General features: G+C 44.5%; 1 protein-coding gene across 2 annotated transcripts in view; it reads left to right on the top strand.

The window, feature by feature from the left end:
* mkln1 (muskelin 1, intracellular mediator containing kelch motifs) overlaps window positions 1-21,310 on the top strand; it is a 118,884-nt gene that overhangs the window by 46,648 nt on the left and 50,926 nt on the right. For both annotated transcript variants that reach the window (XM_083660467.1, XM_083660468.1), the window contains exons 9-12: window positions 1,725-1,837; window positions 2,666-2,878; window positions 5,100-5,321; window positions 8,898-9,027. In XM_083660467.1, coding sequence (XP_083516593.1) covers window positions 1,725-1,837; window positions 2,666-2,878; window positions 5,100-5,321; window positions 8,898-9,027 — 678 coding nt within the window. The remainder of the gene's footprint in view (window positions 1-1,724; window positions 1,838-2,665; window positions 2,879-5,099; window positions 5,322-8,897; window positions 9,028-21,310) is intronic.

Genomic DNA, 21,310 nt, shown 5'->3' on the forward strand with positions numbered 1-21,310 from the left:
TCTCAGCCCTCAGACACTGAATTCAGTCTTGCGATGGTCTCAACTCCAGACCCGTGACCCTGCAAGTCTCTTTGTGTATGCTTTTCCCAAATGGGGTTTAGATGAAACCAGTGATTGGTTAGCCCCGAAATCCTGGGTGGCACCAATCAATAATGACTTAAGCGATCAGGCACGCCCACCCAACCTAACTCTGTTGACTTTTGAAAATGAACCACTCTCTCATTGGTGCTACAACCTATCAGTCATTGAATTTTGACCCTGTAGTCCCACCCTCAAAACAGCAGTGCGGGGTGCGAAGTGGCACAGACTAATTTAGGTAGTACGCGGAGTGCAGCAATTCAAGGTAATATTTGAGTGTGGGGAGAGACTAGTGTTTAGTGTGAATAAAACTGTCTGAGAAAAAAATGTGTTAATAAAGCACAGCCGTAAATAATTATGCTTCAGCACAGGTTGGTAAATGTGTTGCTTGCTTTTCCCCACGGCGCGCCAGACATTTATGCAATGCGCGCCGCATGCGGCTCTTATACTGGTGTGGGCTCAGACCATCTGCTTTGCCCGACATCGTCGATGGACGATTCCATCGTCCAACCCTATTGCGAAGTGGCACAGACTCATTTAGGTAGTATCCAGAGTGCAGCGATTCAAGGTAATATTTGAGTGTGGGTAGAGACTAGTGTTTAGGCAGCAATAGTGGATATTTGGTTCCAACGCGCCGCAGTAACCCATATGCTGCAGACACACATATGGCAATCCACTGAGGATCAGCACAGAGAGGGCACGATCCCAAACGACGCTTTGTTGTTGTTCATCATGTACCACAATGGCTACATTTACACGCATACTCAATCAAACTGATGTAAAAGTGACATAAGTCTGATTTTTACTGCCCCAAGTCACACAACCATCTGTGCTGGGTCGATAGGGTTTTTTAATCAATACCAGTGGCTGTATGAATCCTTTCTGGCTTTCAAAATTCATTTCTCAACCCCAGCTGTGTCACAATGTTACCATAGAGACGAGTAAACTAGCCAACGCTGGATCTCTCCTCAGAAACGTCTAGTTGAGAGGTAATATAGCACAATAAATCAAGTGTCTTCCAACCTCCAACGCTCAAAATGAAAATGTGTTTTCGGAGAAATGACATGCCAATGGGCGGGCGGTGGGCGAGGAGTTTTAGTTCCAAAAAACAAGAGTACAGGCTGTAATATGAGCTTTCAAGGCCAGCAATCTCAGCACATGGTGAATTAATGGTATTTGTTTGATCATTTGTATTGATCAGCTCAGCAACCCTATTGACTCCACAGATACAGTAAAACTTCAAATAGTAGCCCGGGCGTTTATTTACCAAAACTTATTTCCAGACCCGGCGTCTATTTGGGACTGGCGTTTCATTCTTTGCACAGAATACTTGTGATTTAACGCAGGAGGCACGGTATGGCAAATTGCTCATGACTCATGCATGCATACAGTACATTATATCTTCCGCTTTCAGCTGACGCTTTTAACATTTATTATTTTGTTGTATTATATGGAGACACTCTGCACGCTTAATCTCATGTTGTGTAAATGACCGAGTGAGTAATGGAGTTTGGAGTAAGGTGGAGCTCTGCTGGCACCTCCTGTCCAAACAGAAGGCATCTGCACGTGAGCAGAGGTTCAATGTTGCTGCCCTGAAGTTTGAACATGGTCCACTTGTTGAGGGGTGTTTCTGCGCTGTCTTGCAGAGACGGTGTACCTGTTTGGGGGCTGGGATGGCACACAGGATCTGGCTGACTTCTGGGCTTACAGCGTTCAGGAGAACCAGTGGGCCTGCATCTCCAGAGACACAGAGAAGGAGGTGAGAGAGACAAGGTGGAAGGGAGGGGGCAATGGTAATTTGATAGTGCTGATTTGATCAGAAGTCAAATGGCTGGTTCAGAAAACAATATATTTTCAAACTACAATTTTACATTGTAAGAGTCGAGATGCTTAAGAAGCCAGCATTCTTTTAACTTGTCCAGAGCGATGGCATGTATATGTTTAACAGAAAATAGTAAATTACTTTATTGCATACTGAAGTGGGCTTTCATTTAATAAAGAGAGATATTGGAAACTTTTTGTTTGAGAACTTAAATGTAAAGGCAATTATTATGGCTAAAATGTCAAATCTCACTTGCAATTATAATAATCATCATCAATGCCTCAATATCTTGATGAATTGAGGAAATTACTGTAGCAATGTTGGCATCTTACATTCACATCTTGACTATTTTAAACTACTATCTGTTTCAATATTGCAATATGCTAATATTGTGGAAACTTAAATCACTTATGCACAGTTAAGTATGTACCGTAGCTGTAATGTGCGATGTTGCACCTGTTTTTGGCATTGAGTAAATTTTAACGATATCTACCCCATTAATGAAGAAACATTTTTACATCTCTCACCCTCTCATCCTCTCTCACCCTCTCCTTTCTCTCACACCCTCTCTCACCCTCTCTGTCTCACCCTCTCTCACACCCTCTCCCCCTCTCTCACACCCTCTCCTGCTCCCCCTCTCTCATCCTCTCTCACCCTATCCTTTCTCTCTCTCACCCTCTCTCCTTTCTCTCTCACACCCTCTCTATTTCTCACCCTCTCTCTCTCACCCTCCACCCCCCCCTCTCTCTGTGTATATATAACCAGAGTGGTCCGAGTGCCCGCTCCTGCCACAAGATGTGCATGGACTCTCAGCGGCGTCAGATCTACACGCTGGGCCGCTACCTGGACTCCAGTGTCCGCAACAGCAAGTCCTTGAAGAGCGACTTCTACCGCTACGACATCGACGCCAGCACCTGGACGCTACTGAGCGAGGACACGTCCGCTGACGGAGGGCCCAAGTTGGTGTTTGACCACCAGGTAGCTGGCCTCCCTCTCTGTGCTACGGCTGGACAATTAATCAACATTTGATCGAAATCGCACTATGGCCTACTGCAATTTCCAATCGTTTTGTTAAAGGCGAAATGTCTGTCACAATACAATGTTATATTAAATATTGTCGTGCTGCAGAGCAGAGTCCTGCACGGGTCCAATTTTGCAAACCCGTGCCCGCCCAGACCCGTCAATATAAGAACCGTGCCCGCTGCGTTACCCGTGATTATCTCAAATTCAAAACCGGCCCCGCCCAGACCCGTTAATATGAGACCCGTGGACCGACCCGTTACCAATGAATCACACAGCCTAGAAACACAGTCGCTCACTTTGAGCCAAACTGCCACCATTTCACACAGGAGGCGAATAATTAGCAGTCTCTAGCTGAGACTCATCACCTGTAACATTAGCAGTAGCACTTAGCAGCAGCAGCTAACGTTAGTTCAGTAACCAGCTGGTCAGCACTATCAGACAACAGTGTTGTGCAACAAGCAGACTTACCAAATATTTCCATCCAAAACATGTCCGGTATAATCCACGCTGCCTTTATGATCGCTGTTCCACTGACAGAAATGGAGTTTTACAATGTCCAATAACAAACGTTATATCTCCACCACTTGTACTTTGTTATGGAAACCAGAGAGCTTCTCATTGTCTCCAGTCACGTTGACTCCCACGGCTGAGTTTTAAATGTTTATGTTGTGCAGTCCATAGCATCAAACAAAGCAGTATGCACACTTGAAACATGCCGGTTATGTAGAGAAACAAAGCATAAAACAACTGTTTGACAGGGGCTAAAAAAATCTCTCCTGTCGCTCTGTCTGACTGTGAATTCAGCCTGAGCGCAGCAAAAACACAGATGGCTCTAATACAGTCAATTATTGTTCCCAAGCACTGCCCGAACGCATTTAGTTCATTTTTACCCATGCCCGTACCCGTGAATTTATAGAAGTATTTGTTTTACCCGTTACACAAGCTTTTTGCGGGTAACCCACGGGTACCCACGGGTACCCGACCCGTTGCAGGACTCTGCTGCAGAGATGTGCCATGCCTATACATGATCTTCTACTGACTTAAGGAAACATCTTTGTTTGGTACAAATACCCACAAAAATCTCACCATAATGATTTTAATATGTTTTACGTGAAAAATGAATGAAATTAGATCTTTTTTCAAAAGCGTTACGCCCCACTTTTCTTTTACACATAAGGTGTGAATTAGCACCAGGCAAATTCAGGTGAATTTGGCTGCGACTGGTAAGTGTGTACTCTGCCAGGCATGGAAGGTGTCCAGCCATTGCACAGAGGTCCTATTGTATTTTAAAAATGATATTTGGCTGGTAAAAAATGAGTTTGTATACCTTCTTTCCTGCCCAGTTTGCACACCCCACAGCCATATACGGTTTTGCTTTCATCTAGCAGAAGCCTTCAGGTCTCTGAGTTCCTTAAGTATTTGCCAGTTGCCAGGTCCTTCAAATACACACACTACCTACTCCTGACTTTCTCTTCTTTCTTCAACATTGAATTGAAGCCAAGATTTGCAGAGTAGCATTTCAATTACAAATTAAATAACTATCATTCAACAATGGAGAAATGCATTCTCATACATAATAACTAGCAATGTACCCGGCGTTGCCTGGGATAAATAGGCACAAAGCAATATTTCTTGTCGGTTAACCTCTCTGCTTCTCCTCTGGGTATCTCTCCTCTGCTCCCTCCATGCCCTGCTGCCAGCTGCGTCTGATCACCAGATCAATGGATCTCTTAAAGGAGCAGGGTCAATTTCTTATCCGCACACTTAAGTGTTCCCATTAATGAATTTTCCAGGACTTTCTAGGTGGTTCCAGGACTTTACAACCTGCCCATGACCTTCCGTAGATCATAACCCACCCAATCCATGCAAATTTTCAGCCCAATCTGACCTGTGGTGTGGGCGTGCATAAAAGATACACACACACACACACACACACACACACACACTTTATTAAAAATCACAAAGATCATAATCTTTTGCAAATGATTGGGTGGCCTACTTGCAATACCTTTGTGGCCCATAGGTTGGGAATGGCTGGCCTAGTACCGTATATCTGAGACCTCTCCAAATCCAACAGAGGAATAACGAATCTTATCCTGCTGTCCGTTTCATTGCCTCTCCCCTCATCCCTCTTTTCCTTTCTCGTTCTTCCCCTCCGTTTCTCCCCTTCCCGCAGATGTGCATGGACTCGGAGAAGCACATGATCTACACATTTGGCGGTCGTATCCTGACGTGTAACGGCAGTGTGGAGGACAGCCGCACGTCGGAGCCCCAGTTCAGCGGCCTGTACGCCTACCACTGCCAGGCCGGGACCTGGAGCCTGCTCCGGGAAGACTCCTGCAACGCCGGGCCTGAGGACGTGCAGTCCCGCATCGGACACTGCATGCTCTTCCATACTGTGAGTCCATCTGCTCACCTGGCTGCTGATGTTGGGTGGTTGAGTAGCACTGTTGGGATAAGGATGCATCTTTAAGGCTAAAATCCCTCCTGATTATTTTTGTTGTGAGCGTGAATGAATGAAATGAAATCTTTACTTTGAACATGTGAGAAATAAAAAGGCAACAAAAAAAACAAGACAAAATAGTTAAAACAACTAAACAATATTAAATTAACATGTCCAAAAAGGAGTAGGAAGAAGTATAAACTTATTTAATCCTACCCCTTCTCCACTACTTAGTTATTAATAATCATCTATTGACTTCCATATTTATATCTGGCTGCCGTGCATCGCCCAGGTGGGTGCTACACATCGGTGGTGGATGAGTTGAGTTCCCTCCCCCTCCCTCCCCTGATATGTGAAGCAAGCGCTTTGAGTGTCTTGAAAGGCACTATATAAATCAAATCAATTATTATTTATTATTATATCCTGTTATCCTATTATAATCTTATATATATATATTAGGGCTGCACAATTAATCGTATTTTCATCGTCATCGCAATATGAACATGCGCAATAAACACATCGCAAAGACTGCCTGAAACACAATGAATAACAAAAGTGGTTTTATTTACATGCATCATGCATTCCCACTCAGCATCTGATCATTTTGTCTTGTGTTGTAAATCCAGCGTACACCTTTCCCTTGCAACAGTGCGCTCCGCCCCTCTGCCAAAGCCCAAACACGCTGTGTGTAGTTTCAGCTAGAGTGAGTGTGTATTTCATTTCTTTACTCAGTGGGCATAGGCTATGTTTGGGGTCTATGTTAGCATTATTAAAGCAGAAAGACATAGGAACTGTATAGCTAATATGCATACTTTAATATTTGTTTATTTATCGCAAGTCGTATCGTCATCGCTATATTGAACAATGTTATCGCACATCGCAGATTTTCCTCATATCGTGTAGGCCTAATATATATATATATATATATATATATATATATATATACATGCGCATTTGACTCCAGCAAAACTCTCATGATTTCATTCCGACATTGGAGCTTTGTCTGCGACAGTGAAACGTCTTTTGGAGTAAGGTCAGTATTACTTCAGTGATTACTTCAGTGATCCATCTTTATTCCATCAGTTTCACATCAAAGACGTGCTGTTCTTTTGTTGTGTAACTGATGGAATAAAGATGGATCATTGAAGTAAGTCAGTCAGTCCATCATGGAAATCTTTTCTAACATCATGTAATGAAAGTGGGTTTGTCAATGATAACGTGTTAAAAAACGTTGTGTGTTCGGGAAATACGTGTATGCTCCAAAATACGCTATAACGAGAGGAGGGGGGGATGTGCACAGCGCACTGAGTTGAGTTGTTTTGGAGTGGAGAATATAAACGAGACACTAGTCACCACTCACCTGGCAAGATTGGTGTCCAAAACAGTAGAAAAGGAGTCTTTAAAATCCATGCCAAATCCATACGATCCCCAGGTAATTATCCAAAGTTGCTATGCCTGCCCTGAACTGTAGCTTAAGCCACCAGGTTAAAAGTATTTCTCTAAAGTTGGCATCATAAAACAAACTGAGAAAAATGCGGTTAAAAATGGTATCTTACTTTTTTATCTTATCACTTCGCGCTGACGGACATGTGGTCAAGTATGATCATTCATTCATTACGCTATATCTCACAGACGGTCATTTAACAGCTCGTTCTTCTTCTTCTTCTTTAGTTATTGGTGGTTGGCAAACCAGCTTAGAGGTGCATTATCGCCACCAAGTGGACTGGAGTCGCACTACAGTAATGTATCCCTAATAGTGATGCGCGGGTCAGGGTTTTTTAAGGCCCGCCCCAACCCAACCCATCATTGGAGCCAGCCCGCCCCTCCCAGCCCGTTAAAATATCTGAAAATCCCGAACCCAGCCCAACCCAGCAGCCTGCAACGGCCAATTTAATGTAATACTGTATGTCTCCGGACTCAGGAGGAGCACAGCAGAGCTTCCAAGGTGTGCAAAGTAGCTAATAACTCTGTCTCTCTCCCCCCCTCTCTCTCTCACACACACACACACACACACACAGACACTCACATGCTGCCGTGCGCGACAACAGTTGTACTGCTCTGGATGAGTTGCGCGGCTGCTTTCATGTCGGTCTTTCTTCATTTAATTAAGCGTAGTAGTGTGCAGCAGGTGCGTAGACGGCTTGCAGATACGGCTTTTTTTAATGACCTCATGCGCCCGCAGCCGGTCACGTAGCCTAGTTGCAGTAAAGTTGACATAGATCACAGTCGAGTCCACAACAGAAAATCTGCAGTGGCATTAGATGGACACTTCAAATAATAATTACAGCAAATAATCCTTCCAAAATGTTTGTTTTGAGAGCACATAGGCTACCTCATTGAAGCGTTTCTTTACTCCATGTAGGCTATAGTATAGAGAGTGCAGCAAGAGTCTGTCTAATTGTGTCTAGACCTACGTGTGTGTGAGAGAGAGAGTTCACGGTTAATTACTCTGCGTGTTTCACTGCTCTAAACTATTTAATAATGTTGCTTTGTCACGTTCTGAGCCTGCCCTGCCCGCACCCGCGATATTTTCATAATTTGCCAACCCAGCCCGCCTGCGGGGCGGGCCAGCCCGCGGGACCCGGTGGGTTCTGGGTGACCCGCACATCACTAATCCCTAAACTGGGAAGCACTGCTCAAAGTGCGACACCTAGTGGCAAAATTCGGTATACCAGTTAGATTTGGTGTGAAGAGCAATAGAGAGCCGCAGTAACGAGTCCGGAAATCATCGATGCTAACAGCCCTGGTTCAACACAGTTTTCGCCTATGGGAGTTTTGAATGGGTTTTTGGCGCGATGCTTCTAATAAGCTCTCTGGGCAACGCTGGCTTAATCAAACGCGAACCAGATGGTAGTAACATCATCTTCACACATGAAGACCACTTTTATGAGTTTTGAAGCTTTTATGTGCCGTTAAAAGGGCGGCTAGCTAGCAAACGGCTAAATGGGACTACACTGTTGAGTCGATGGGGATATATACGTCAATAACGTCATCACTCAAAGGACGAACACGGAAATTCTCTTTCCCTCACCTGGTTCAGCCCCGTTCAGCCCGAGGTAATCAGTGCACACATCAACAACAGTCCAGGTTGAGTGCTGACGTGACGTGGAAGCCTATGCGACAGTGTGTAGTTCTGCATTAGCTTAGCACGAGCTTTTTACCTCTAGCGCTCGCATTTACGCTTCAAAACTCATGAAAGTGGTCCTCATGTGTGAAGATTATCCCGCTGAACCTTGGTTCGCGTTTGATTAAACTTGCGTTGCCCAGAGACCTTATTTGAAGCATCGTGCCAAAAACCCATTCAAAAATCCCATAGACAGAAACAGTGTTGAACCAGGAAGTTCGGGACTTCCGCATTCAGCCTACAAAAATACGTCATCCCTGCGGCTCTCTATATCGAACCGGTTTAAACATTTTCACACCGACCCATGCCTACTGACCAGGCGTGCTTCTCTCTTTCTCTCCAGCACTTGTTCTCACACTCTTGTCTTTGCCTCTTTGTTGACGACCTCCTCTCTGTTCTCTCGGCAGAGAAACCGCTGCCTCTACGTGTTTGGGGGTCAGAGGTCCAAGACGTACTTGAATGATTTCTTCAGCTATGATGTGGATGGAGACCATGTAGAGATCATATCTGATGGCACGAAGAAGGATTCGGGCATGGGTAAGATGGAGCCTCCATTCGTACTAATCAGTCTCTGGACAGGAGGGAATGTCATGTCAGATACTAGAATCTCTGGACAGGAGGGGATGCCATGTCAGATACTACTGTCTCTGGACAGGAGGGGATGTCATGTCAGATACTAGAATCTCTGGACAGGAGGGCATGCCATGTCAGATACTAGTCAGTCACTGGACAGGAGGGGATGTCATGTCAGATACTACTGTCTCTGGACAGGAGGGGATGTCATGTCAGATACTAGTCAGTCACTGGACAGGAGGGGATGTCATGTCAGATACTACTGTCTCTGGACAGGAGGGGATGTCATGTCAGATACTAGAATCTCTGGACAGGAGGGGATGCCATGTCAGATACTAGTCAGTCACTGGACAGGAGGGGATGTCATGTCAGATACTAGTCAGTCACTGGACAGGAGGGGATGTCATGTCAGATACTAGTCGTAGTCAGTCTCTGGACAGGAGGGGATGTCATGTCAGATACTAGTCAGTCTCTGGACAGGAGGGGATGTCATGTCAGATACTAGTCAGTCTCTGGACAGGAGGGGATGTCATGTCAGATACTAGTCAGTCTCTGGACAGGAGGGGATGTCATGTCAGATACTAGAATCTCTGGACAGGAGGGGATGTCATGTCAGATACTAGTCAGTCTCTGGACAGGAGGGGATGTCATGTCAGATACTAGAATATCTGGACAGGAGGGGATGTCATGTCAGATACTAGTCAGTCTCTGGACAGGAGGGGATGTCATGTCAGATACTAGAATCTCTGGACAGGAGGGGATGTCATGTCAGATACTAGTCAGTCTCTGGACAGGAGGGGATGTCATGTCAGATACTAGAATCTCTGGACAGGAGGGGATGTCATGTCAGATACTAGAATCTCTGGACAGGAGGGGATGTCATGTCAGATACTAGAATCTCTGGACAGGAGGGGATGTCATGTCAGATACTAGAATCTCTGGACAGGAGGGGATGTCATGTCAGATACTAGTCAGTCTCTGGACAGGAGGGGATGTCATGTCAGATACTAGTCAGTCTCTGGACAGGAGGGGATGTCATGTCAGATACTAGTCAGTCTCTGGACAGGAGGGGATGTCATGTCAGATACTAGTCAGTCTCTGGACAGGAGGGGATGTCATGTCAGATACTACTGTCTCTGGACAGGAGGGGATGTCATGTCAGATACTAGTCAGTCTCTGGACAGGAGGGGATGTCATGTCAGACAAAATCTGGGATTTATAGGGTGTCCGGGTAGTGCAGCGGTAGATTTCTGGCCTAACCAACACGAAGATCGCAGGTTCGAGCCCCCGTTTTTCCTCTGGTTTGCTCGGCTGTCCATACAGGCACAATTGGCCGTGTCTGCGGTAGGGCTGCCCCCTCCTGGTTGATTGGTTGGTCGATGTGCTCTTGGTCGACCAGATTCATGTTGGTCGGACAATCGCTGGTCTTAATAATTATTAGGAGATTCAATTTCATAACAAGAAAAGCGATCCGGAACGAACATGCCGCGGAAGCAAGTTGCAACACAGACCTTTTTATAGAAGCGTACATAGGAGCAGAAGTGATCCAGGCTAGAGACAGGCTAACCACAGTTAGCAGGCTATCTAGAGCGCGTGATTTCTAACCCCACATAGGATAAGCAATAACCACGCCCTGTGGTGCCGGGATTGGCCAGGAGCAACACTGGAGCAACATCACGCGATTTCATGAACCAACTGAATAGCTCTTGAGAACAGACAGCGATTTTGAGAGCGGACATTGAAATGAATTATGGTCACCTACCTTCGCTTCCTTAGCATAGTAATACTAATAATAAGCATCAATTCTTACCCAGAGAAAAGGTACAGCACTGAAAATGTAACAAGCAATAGTTTTTTAAACATCTTTATTTTAAAAGATGAAAAACCCCAGGTGCTTTGCTCCTGGCCAATCCCGGCGCCACAGGGCGTGCTTATTGCTTATCCTATGTGGGGTTAGAAATCACGCATCTAGAGCAGTGGTTCTAAAAAATGTTCACATAAACTGACAAAGATCAGAACACGGACCCCCATATGATAATAAGATTGATGCTTAGATGTTTTATTAGCCTACAGAAACCCATGACCAAAATAGTAATTGTGTTACTTATGAATGGAATTATAGCAAAAATAAATTACCCCCCTTTTGGCTGGGGACCCCCTGGAACCCCTCAAGGACCCCTGGGGGTCCCCGGACCCCCATTTGAGAACCACTGATCTAGACTGAAAGGAGAGCAACCAGCAGAGCAATGGAATTAATTAAATTTGTCAGCTATCGAGCACAAACAATGGACACGTTTCAGCAGCAGCCACCATCAGCTGTTAACAAGCGGCTAACATTACGTTATGCACGAGACTACAGTCATCGGTGAGACTGGACGTCCTCAGAGATACACTCCGACTCCGGTCATGTTAGACAGACAGTTATAAGATGTTACTGGAATAAATCGCAAAAGCTGTCTAGCTTTCCTTTCTGCCAACTAATTAACCATGCCATCTGCTAATGTTACATAACCATAACCATCACCATCGTGCACACTTTCTGAAAGCTGTTTCCCATCGTAGCGTTAGCTGTATATGGCCAGGTGGTGCACGGTAGGGATGGGCATTTCTAGCAAAAACACTATTCGAAATTCGCTGGCCAAATTCGAATTTAATTCGAAATTCGAAAATAAAAATAAAAATGTAAAAAAATTAAAATTTTTTTTTTTTTTTTTTTTTTTTTTTTGGTGAGTGAAATGTTGCATTGTCTCCCCTGATTCTAAGTCTACGGCTTTATTAATTACCGGTAATATAAAAAGCTTCTGCTGTGGATTTTTAGCTCAAACAAGCATTGCACCACTGAAGTAAAGAACATGTTACATGACATTGACATTTTCGAAAATAAAAAACAGTTTTGACAATCATGAGTGGTTCATTAAATATTTAGTAGGCTCAGGTCTGAGTGCCAAAGGGGTGCCAAAGTCACCCCCTCTCCCTCTTCATGGGATTTCATCCGCCATTCATTTTTCCATAAACCTTGCTTAAAATGCTTATAAAAATTGTTTTACTTGCTCAAACCAAGCGATTTGACTATACTTAGAATCAGGGGAGACAATGCAACATTTCACTAAAAACATTTCACTTTTTTTTTTTTTTTTTTTTTGAATTTCGAATTTCAATAATAAAAGTCGACCTTGATAATAACAACGATTATTCGAAAATTCGAAATTCGATGCCCATCCCTAGTGCACGGCACGCTGATCAGTCTGTCCATTCCGGTAACGTTACAATGCTGCAAATAGCTTTTATTTATAATTATCAGCTATCAGGTATAGTGCACTCAGTAGTCAGTACACTGCAAAAAAATAAGAAAAAAGTGCACTGCAAAAAATAAAAACAAACAAGGCTAGGTTGGAACCTATATGGCCAGCGTGATAAAGCGTTCACGAGCATCGGCACTCAAATCGGCACACAAATTGGGCTGGACAAAGCCAGATATAGCTTGCGCTGGCCAAAAAGTACACTGCAATTTTTATTTTTTATTTTTTTTAGACCCTGTTTCGACCAATTGATTGGTCGGAGCTGTTGTGGATTTCTGGTCGACCAGGATAATCTTTGGTCAAGGGCAGCCCTAGTCTGCGGGTGGGAAGCTGGTCCTCGCAGGAACTGGGGGGGAATTGCATGATCCTCCCTCGTGCTACCGCTACCTCCTGCCGGTGAAACTCCTCGCTGTCAGATGAAAAGAAGCGGCTGGCGACTGCACAGTCTACAACCCTCCCCAGATTGGCGGAGGGAGGGGAGGGAGGGAGGGAGGGGAGGGAGGGAGGGAGGGAGGGGGCAACAACCGGGACAGCACGGGGAATTAATTGGCCAAGTACAATTGGGGAGAAAACAGAAAAACTTGATATATAAAAAAAAAAATCTGGAATTTCAATTTTGGCATTGTCGTCGGGGGGAAACATACCATACCTGCCTTAATATAACTTTTTCTAAATCATAAGAGTTCACTGAGTACCAAGCAGCACTTGCCTTTTAGAGCTGGGCTGTCTGTTATTCTCACAAACTTAATTCACTAAAATACAGTGTAGGGGGCCGTTATTAAAGATGAACTTCACACTGTGAGCGACATGATCAACAAGTCACCAGAAGTCCATTCATGAGCGAACAGGGAAAGCCCACTGAAGCCTCGATGGCCAACAAGCTTCTTGGTTGAGGATCACTTTTTGCCATCATCATATTCCTTCCTTGTTTCCGATGTGATTCTGCTTCATGAACATAGTTCCACCTGGCAAGTGGAACTATAGAGAGCCGCAGGGATGACGTATTTTTGTAGGCTGAATGCGGAAGTCCCGAACTTCCTGGTTCCACACTGTTTTTGTCTATGGGATTTTTGAATGGGTTTTTGGCGATATGCTTCAAATAATGTCTGTGGGCAACGCAAGTTTAATCAAACGCGAACCAAGGTTCAGCGGGATAATCTTCACACATGAGGACCACTTTCATGAGTTTTATAGCGTAAATGCGAGCCCTAGAAGTAAAATGCTCGAGCTAAGCTAATCCTGAACTACACACTGTCGCATAGGCTTCACGTCACGTCAGCAGTCAACCTGGACTGTTGTTGGATGTGTGCACTGATTACCTCGGGCTGAACGGGGCTGAACCAGGTGAGGGAAAGAGAATTTCCGTGTTCGCCCTTTGAAGTGGTGACGTTATTGACGTATATATCCACATCGACTCAGCAGTGTAGTCTCATTTAGCCGTTTGCTAGCTAGCCGCCCGTTTAACGGCATGTAAAAGCTTCAAAACTCATAAAAGTGGTCTTCATGTGTGAAGATGATGTTACTAAACACTGGTTCGCGTTTGATTAAGCCAGCGTTGCCCAGAGAGATTATTAGAAGCATCGCACCAAAAACCCATTCAAAACTCCCATAGGCGAAAACTGTATGGAACCAGGGGCGTTAGCATCGATGATTTCCGGACTCGTTACTGCGGCTCTCTATAGAAGTTGATTATAGCAATTCAAAGCTTCCCAGTTCTCTACAGCTTTTTATTTGAAAGCCTGCAGGAATAAACATATCCAAAAATATGCTTGGAAAACATCTGCATCCATGGTTGGGGGTCGATGCTAAGATCTGGTGTATTGTTATTTCTGATATCGAGTTAGATGTAACATCAAAACAATCTAACGTTAAGGAAGGCAATACCAGAGCAGCGAAGAATCCATGAGTTGCCTTTTTGAAAACTTTGTAGCTACAGAGTCAGACTGCAATCAGAGCCTCTTGTACTGCCAACACTCGTTTAGAATAGAGCAACAAATCAACCAAGTCGCTCGCAATGTGAACATGAGACTTGTTGAGATTCGGACTCGCCTGTCATCGCTGCCACTCCAGGTTACAGGATGGAGGCTAGGGCTGCAACTATTATTTTCATCATCCATTAATCTGTTGATTGTTTTCTCAATTCAATTCAAGTTTATTGTCATTAACAATGTGCAAGCACATGATAGCGAAAGGAGGGGAAGGGACACAAGTGTCAACAACAACAGCAACAACAATAGCAGCAGCAGCAGCAACGACAACAACATATCACAAGCTTAGCTGAGGTAGCTTACGTACTATTGTACAATAGATGTTAAACATCGATATGTGCAAACATTCTTGGCAGTAGTGCAAAAAGTCATTAGTGCAATGAGTCATTAGGTGCAAGGACAGGGGGCGGGAGGGGGGATCAAGGGGGGATCAGTTGAAGCAGGGGGTGGAGAAGTGGGTGGGGAGAGTTCAGCAGCTAGCCAGGTTCAGGAGATTCATTTTGTGGTATCAAAAACCAATGGGCTCAGTCCGATAATAGTCAATAGTAAATACTGTAGTTACGCACGCTGCATGGACAGGACATAGTGATACAAAATGAGTACATACTGTAGTTACACGCTGCATGGACAGGACATAGTGATACAAAATGAGTACATACTGTAGTTACACGCTTCATGGACAGGACATAGTGATACAAGATGAGTACATACTGTAGTTACACGCTGCATGGACAGGACATAGTGATACAAGATGAGTACATACTGTAGTTACACGCTGCATGGACAGGACATAGTGATACAAAATGACTACATACTGTAGTTACATGCTGCATGGACAGGACATAGTGATTAGGGCTGTGCCGATTCACTTATCTCCCGATTCGATACTATCACGATACTTTGGTGCCGATTCGATATATATTGCGATTCACGATTATTGCGATTCTACGATTATTGCGATTCGATATTACGATTTATTGCGATTTTTGTTTATTTTTTTCTTTTATTTTTTCAGTTTGTTTGCTTTTTTACACTAGATTAGAACATGGGAAAAGTTGAATCATACACTAGAGACTGTATATTATATATCATGAGTAGGGCTGGGCGATATAGTTAAAAACAGGGGCGGACTGGGATCATAATTCAGGCCGGGCATTAGATACCAAGCAGGCCAGGCCGATATGGGCCAACGCGCGTGAAATTTGGGCCGTTTGAAGCCAGATTTGGGTCCAATTTTACAATGAGATGCACCCACTTTAACCCTGAAGTGTAATTATTACTTCAGACTAACTAATAAAGTAATAAAACCACTAGTAAACCAGTAGGCGGCGCCTGGCCTGCTGTTCAGTGAGTGGCCTGACTGCAAGCACCCAAAAAAAAAAAAAAAAAAATTTTTTTTTTTTTTTTAATTTGCGATTATCGATTCTGGAATAAAAGATCGATCCAAAAAATCGTGACATTAAAAATCGCGATACTTAGGTGAATCGATTTTTTCCCCCACCCCTAATAGTGATACAACATGAGTACATACTGTAGTTAAATGCTGCATGGACAGGACATAGTGATACAAGATGAGTACATACTGTAGTTATACATGCTGCATGGACAGGACTTAGTGATACAAGATGAGTACATACTGTAGTTACACGCTGCATGGACAGGACATAGTGATACACGATGAGTACATACTGTAGTTATACACGCTGCATGGACAGGACATAGTGATACACGATGAGTACATACTGTAGTTATACACGCTGCATGGACAGGAGTCAGGACATAGTGATACGAGATGAGTACATACTGTAGTTACACGCTGCATGGACAGGACATAGTGATACAAGATGAGTACCGTAAATTCCGGACTATAAGCCGCGGCTTTTTTCCCGTTTTTTGGCCCCTGCGGCTTATATAACGGTGCGTCTTATCTATGGATTTTTTCAGAAAAAAAAAAAAAAAAAAAAAAAATCTCTCTTTTTTAGCACTCTTTCTAACTATAAATCCACTTCTGTTTTAATTTCCTCTCTTGCCCTCTTTTCACCACACCGCGGACACTGTGTGCACTGTAAAAATAAACAACGGTGGTGTTGTGTTATGTTGTTTTGTTGAAATGTTACGGTAATACGGTAAATGGGAGCTTCCTCAAACAGCCATCTCTTTCCCGACAATCCCCTCTGTGCGTGACCACTTACATATGGTAATTACGGTAAGCAAACGGCCACAAGCCCATCAACTCCCTCCCCCGACTACCAGGAGAAAATCACAAACTTCGGCGAATTCACACAAAGGAAGATCAAGGAATATTCCATCGAACCGGAGCAGATCATAAATATGGATGAAGTGCCTTTGACGTTCGACCTGCCACTCACTCGGACTGTTAACAAGAAGCGCCCTGGAGGATTCTTTCACCAAAAAAAAGCTTTGCTCGTTCTCGACAGCATGAGAACGAGCAGTAGATGATCATGAGGTGGTTTTTCAGACGTGTCGATATAGCAGTTTATCGCAAAAGTGTAATGGAAACACATTTTTCGCATTTGCACGTCATGTGACCCATATTATCCCTTGGAAAAGGAGCGGAAAATAAGTTTGGTAAGTAAGGTTCGATAGCCGTGTCAAAACCTCCGCAGCAAGTGGAAAACTTTGAAGCAACGCTACCTAGCAGAAAGACGAGTGTTGTGCAAAAGCGTAGCCGGGCAAATTAGATAATGTTTAATGGCAGAAATCGGTCCATGGTGACAGCAGGCTGCCTGTGTGCGCGCATTTGGCACAGCGGCGAGATGAGAGGATGAAAAGCACACACTGGTGCGGTGGTGCTGTCTGAAGTGAATACAGTGACTGTGAGTAGGCTAATACATTGCACACGTTTCAGGTGCAATTATAGAACCAAATCAGCCTTTTCCCCCCTCCATCTCTAAATCGGACCAGTTGTAGGCTATTAGGCTACCTTTTTTCCTCTGCCTGTCGCGCTGACTGCATTCACGCAGCCAGCAACATTTTGCGACTCATTTTCTTTTGAATTGATAATCAGGCTCGTTTATATGCATTGTAACTTCATGTTGGGATTTCCATTGACCATTGGTTGGATTTGAGCATGCAGGGGACGGGATATGGGGCAGATCCCCGTGCGTAATCACTGTGGCAGCTGCTGCAACGGGGAATCACTCAAACGCAACTTCAATGGAAACGCCTACAAGTCGCAATTGTACATTGTCGAAGTTGTAGAAATATCGCAATTCTTTTGCGAAAAACTGTAATGGAAACACAGCTATAGATGAAGAGGAGTTCGTTGGTTTTGAGTGACAATGAAGGAGAGAGGAGAGTGGTTGACGAAGCCACCCTGAACCTGTTCGTTTCCGACACTGAAGATGAGGACTTTGGTGGTTTCAGTACGCAGGAAGAAGAGGAAGACGAGCATTAGTGACTTGACTTCTCTGGTTACAGGTTTGCTGCACATATAGCCTATTGTTGTGTGATTTTGTCTGGGGATTAGTGACCTGACTTTTGTTTTGTTTTGTTGAAATGTTAATAAATGGGAGCTTCCCCAAACAGCCATCGCTTTCCCGACATTCCTCTCTGTGCACGAACCCTTTCATATGGTAATTAAACATCAAAACACCCGCGGCTTATAGCCCGGTGCGGCTTATAGAAGAAAAAAATAGTCAATTTTGGTCCCGCGGCTTATACACCGGTGCGTCTTATAGTCCGGAATTTACGGTACATACTGTAGTTATACATGCTGCATGGACAGGACTTAGTGATACGAGATGAGTACATACTGTAGTTACACGCTGCATGGACAGGACATAGTGATACAAGATGAGTACATACTGTAGTTACACATGCTGCATGGACAGGACATAGCGATACGAGATGAGTACATACTGTAGTTGCACACGCTGCATGGACAGGACATAGTGATACAAGATGAGTACGTACTGTAGTTACACACGCTGCATGGACAGGACATAGTGATACGAGATGAGTACGTACTGTAGTTACACACGCTGCATGGACAGGACATAGTGATACGAGATCAGTACATACTGTAGTTACACGCTGCATGGACAGGACATAGTGATACGAGATGAGTACGTACTGTAGTTACATGCTGCATGGACAGGACATATTGATACGAGATGAGTACGTACTGTAGTTACATGCTGCATGGACAGGACATAGTGATACGAGATGAGTACATACTGTAGTTATACACGCTGCATGGACAGGACATAGTGATACGAGATGAGTACATACTGTAGTTACGCACGCTGCATGGACAGGACATATTGATACGAGATGAGTACATACTGTAGTTACACACGCTGCATGGACGGGACATAGTGATACGAAATGTGTACATACTGTAGTTACACGCTGCATAGACAAGACATAGTGATACGAGATGAATGCATACTGTAGTTACACACGCTGCATGGACAGGATGTAGTGATATGAGATTAGTACGTACTGTAGTTACACACGCTGCATGGACAGGACATAGTGATACGAGATGAGTACGTACTGTAGTTACACACGCTGCATGGACAGGACATAGTGATACGAGATCTGTACATACTGTAGTTACACGCTGCATGGACAGGACATAGTGATACGAGATGAGTACATACTGTAGTTACACGCTGCATGGACAGGACATAGTGATACGAGATGAGTACGTACTGTAGTTACACACGCTGCATGGACAGCTGGACCTCCTGTTGGGAGCAAGGGGACAGTACAGGACAAGCAGACCGACTACAGACCTCACATATCATTCCCCATATAAACAGCCAGTAACAGCCACTGCTGTGAAGACACTGGCTCCATGTACGGCCTCTGTGGGGCAATCAGAGGGAAAATCCATGGAGAAAATCAAGCAGACATGGAGAACTGTATCTAGTATTACATCCTGCATCGAACGTCCTGCATGTTTACATCCAGCCATGAAACGGCTGTTGGGCCTGGGTCATTTTCCCTGGAGAGCAATATTGATGACATCAGACACAGCCATTTTAAATATAGTCTGGGCCAGATGGATTGTAAGAAATTGCCCACCCACTGACTCTTCTATGGGATTTTTATACGTCCCAAATAGAAGGGTTTAGGATGTCCGCCGCTGCTTTGGCACGCTTCAACACAAAACATCTTTCTTCCTTTCCCACACACACACGCTCTCACAGTGAGCAATGCTGAGCAACGCGTTTTCTCTTGTCTCTGACGCAGAAGTGTGTCAAGCTGTGTGCTTAATGCACATCCTTTAGATGCCGTCAGTTGACTCCTGCCGTCTCATTTGTGTAGCTGCCCAATTGCTTCATGGGTAAAGGTGTGTCTTTGCCAGCCATGACAGTGTTGGCTGGTATTGTTTTCACCGTGTGTGTGGGTGGTTGGGTTTTGTGTGGCAAAAGGCAAAATGTGGTCCTGGAGACACCTATTAAAGCGGGAACTACCACAGAAGCGGTTTTGAGTACTTTGCCAGGTGGTTTCTGCCTGCCTGCCTGCCTGTCTGTTGACAGATTTTGTTTGCACGATCGTGTCAAAACCATACAAGATGCAGTCACAAAACTTTACAGGTATGCAGTTGACATCAAAATTAAGGAAGAGTTTGAAAATGGGTGAGATCCAAGCAAGGCGCCACCCCCCCCCCCCCCCCCCCCCCACTTTACCCTGTTTTACTATAAGTCACAGCAATATGCTCTCTAGTTTTGTCTTGTTTTTTTCCATCAAGGATGTGGCTCCATTAGACAAAATAAACAACCCCTGACTGTCATGTCCACCGCTACGTTGGAAGGCTCTGATGGTCGGCTGCAGAAGGCGATGGCGTCTCTGCCTCTTGTGACAGATTCTCTGCAGCGCCTGGTTAAAGTGCTCCGCACACTTCCTGCCCTGACAGACAGATTGACGCACACTTCCTGCCCCGACAAGACAGATTGACTTAGATATCTACCCCGCAGTCCGCTCTAGCCCAAACACAGTATAAATAGACCTCTGTCTGTCGGCGACCTCTCGCCTCCGTCTTGTCCGGCCAGCACCGGGGAGTAAGGGGGGGGGGGGGGGGGCGGGGGGGGATATGGGAGAGAGAGAACATTTGGACATGGATGTATGAGGGAGAGAGGGAGAGGAATTGACAAATTCAAAGTGCTGAGCAAGAGTGAAACAGAGAGCACAAAAGAACAGAATGTATTTTGGCAGGAAGGAAGAAGCAAGCCCGAACAGCCCAAACACACACTCTCGCTCTCTCAGCCTGTGTGTGGGGGGTGGGGGGTCAGTCCGCTCTCTGTATTTAGCCTGTCTGTCCGATCCCATATGGGAGTTTTTATCAAATTGAATTAAAATAAAATTTTGGCTGATAGTTTAAACGCCGTCAGTGTTGCCCCGCTGTGCCAGCCTAGCGTAGGGTCATATTTGAGGTTTAGGCTCTTAAATCAGGATGCGTCAGTATTGGAAGGTAATGATGATGAATAATCCTTGACTGTCTGGCTCTGCGAAGCTTGCTGGCGGCGAAATAACCCTAATTTTCCTGTATTCCCAATGCATTGAGAAACCCATGAAAACGATGTCTTAATCTCGCGGGCCTGACTTGGCAGTATTTGGATCGATTCTGCTTTTTCTTCCTGCGTTAGTAGTGTCTGAAGATGGTCACTGCTGGGTCAACAAAGACTTCAGCCTCCATGCCCCCCCATTCCTCTGCATACAACCACTTTTTTATTTATTTTTTATTTATTTTTACACTTTTTTTGTTTTGTTGGTACAAACATGGAACAGGTTGAGTCTGGGACCTTACAATTCAAACATCAAAGAAAGAAATAAGAATACAAATTTTAAAATTAAAAAATAAAGTGCAGGAGCGATTCACAATATTAACGACAAAGTTCAAATAGAGAGAGACAAGACAAACACAAAGGTTGATTGTTAGGTTTCTAAGTTGTAGTAGTGGTCCCATTTTTCCCAATATCCATCCCC

The sequence above is a fragment of the Poromitra crassiceps genome (genome assembly GCF_964638095.1).
Source record: "Poromitra crassiceps genome assembly, chromosome: 2".
NCBI classification, from domain to species: Eukaryota; Metazoa; Chordata; class Actinopteri; order Beryciformes; family Melamphaidae; genus Poromitra; species Poromitra crassiceps.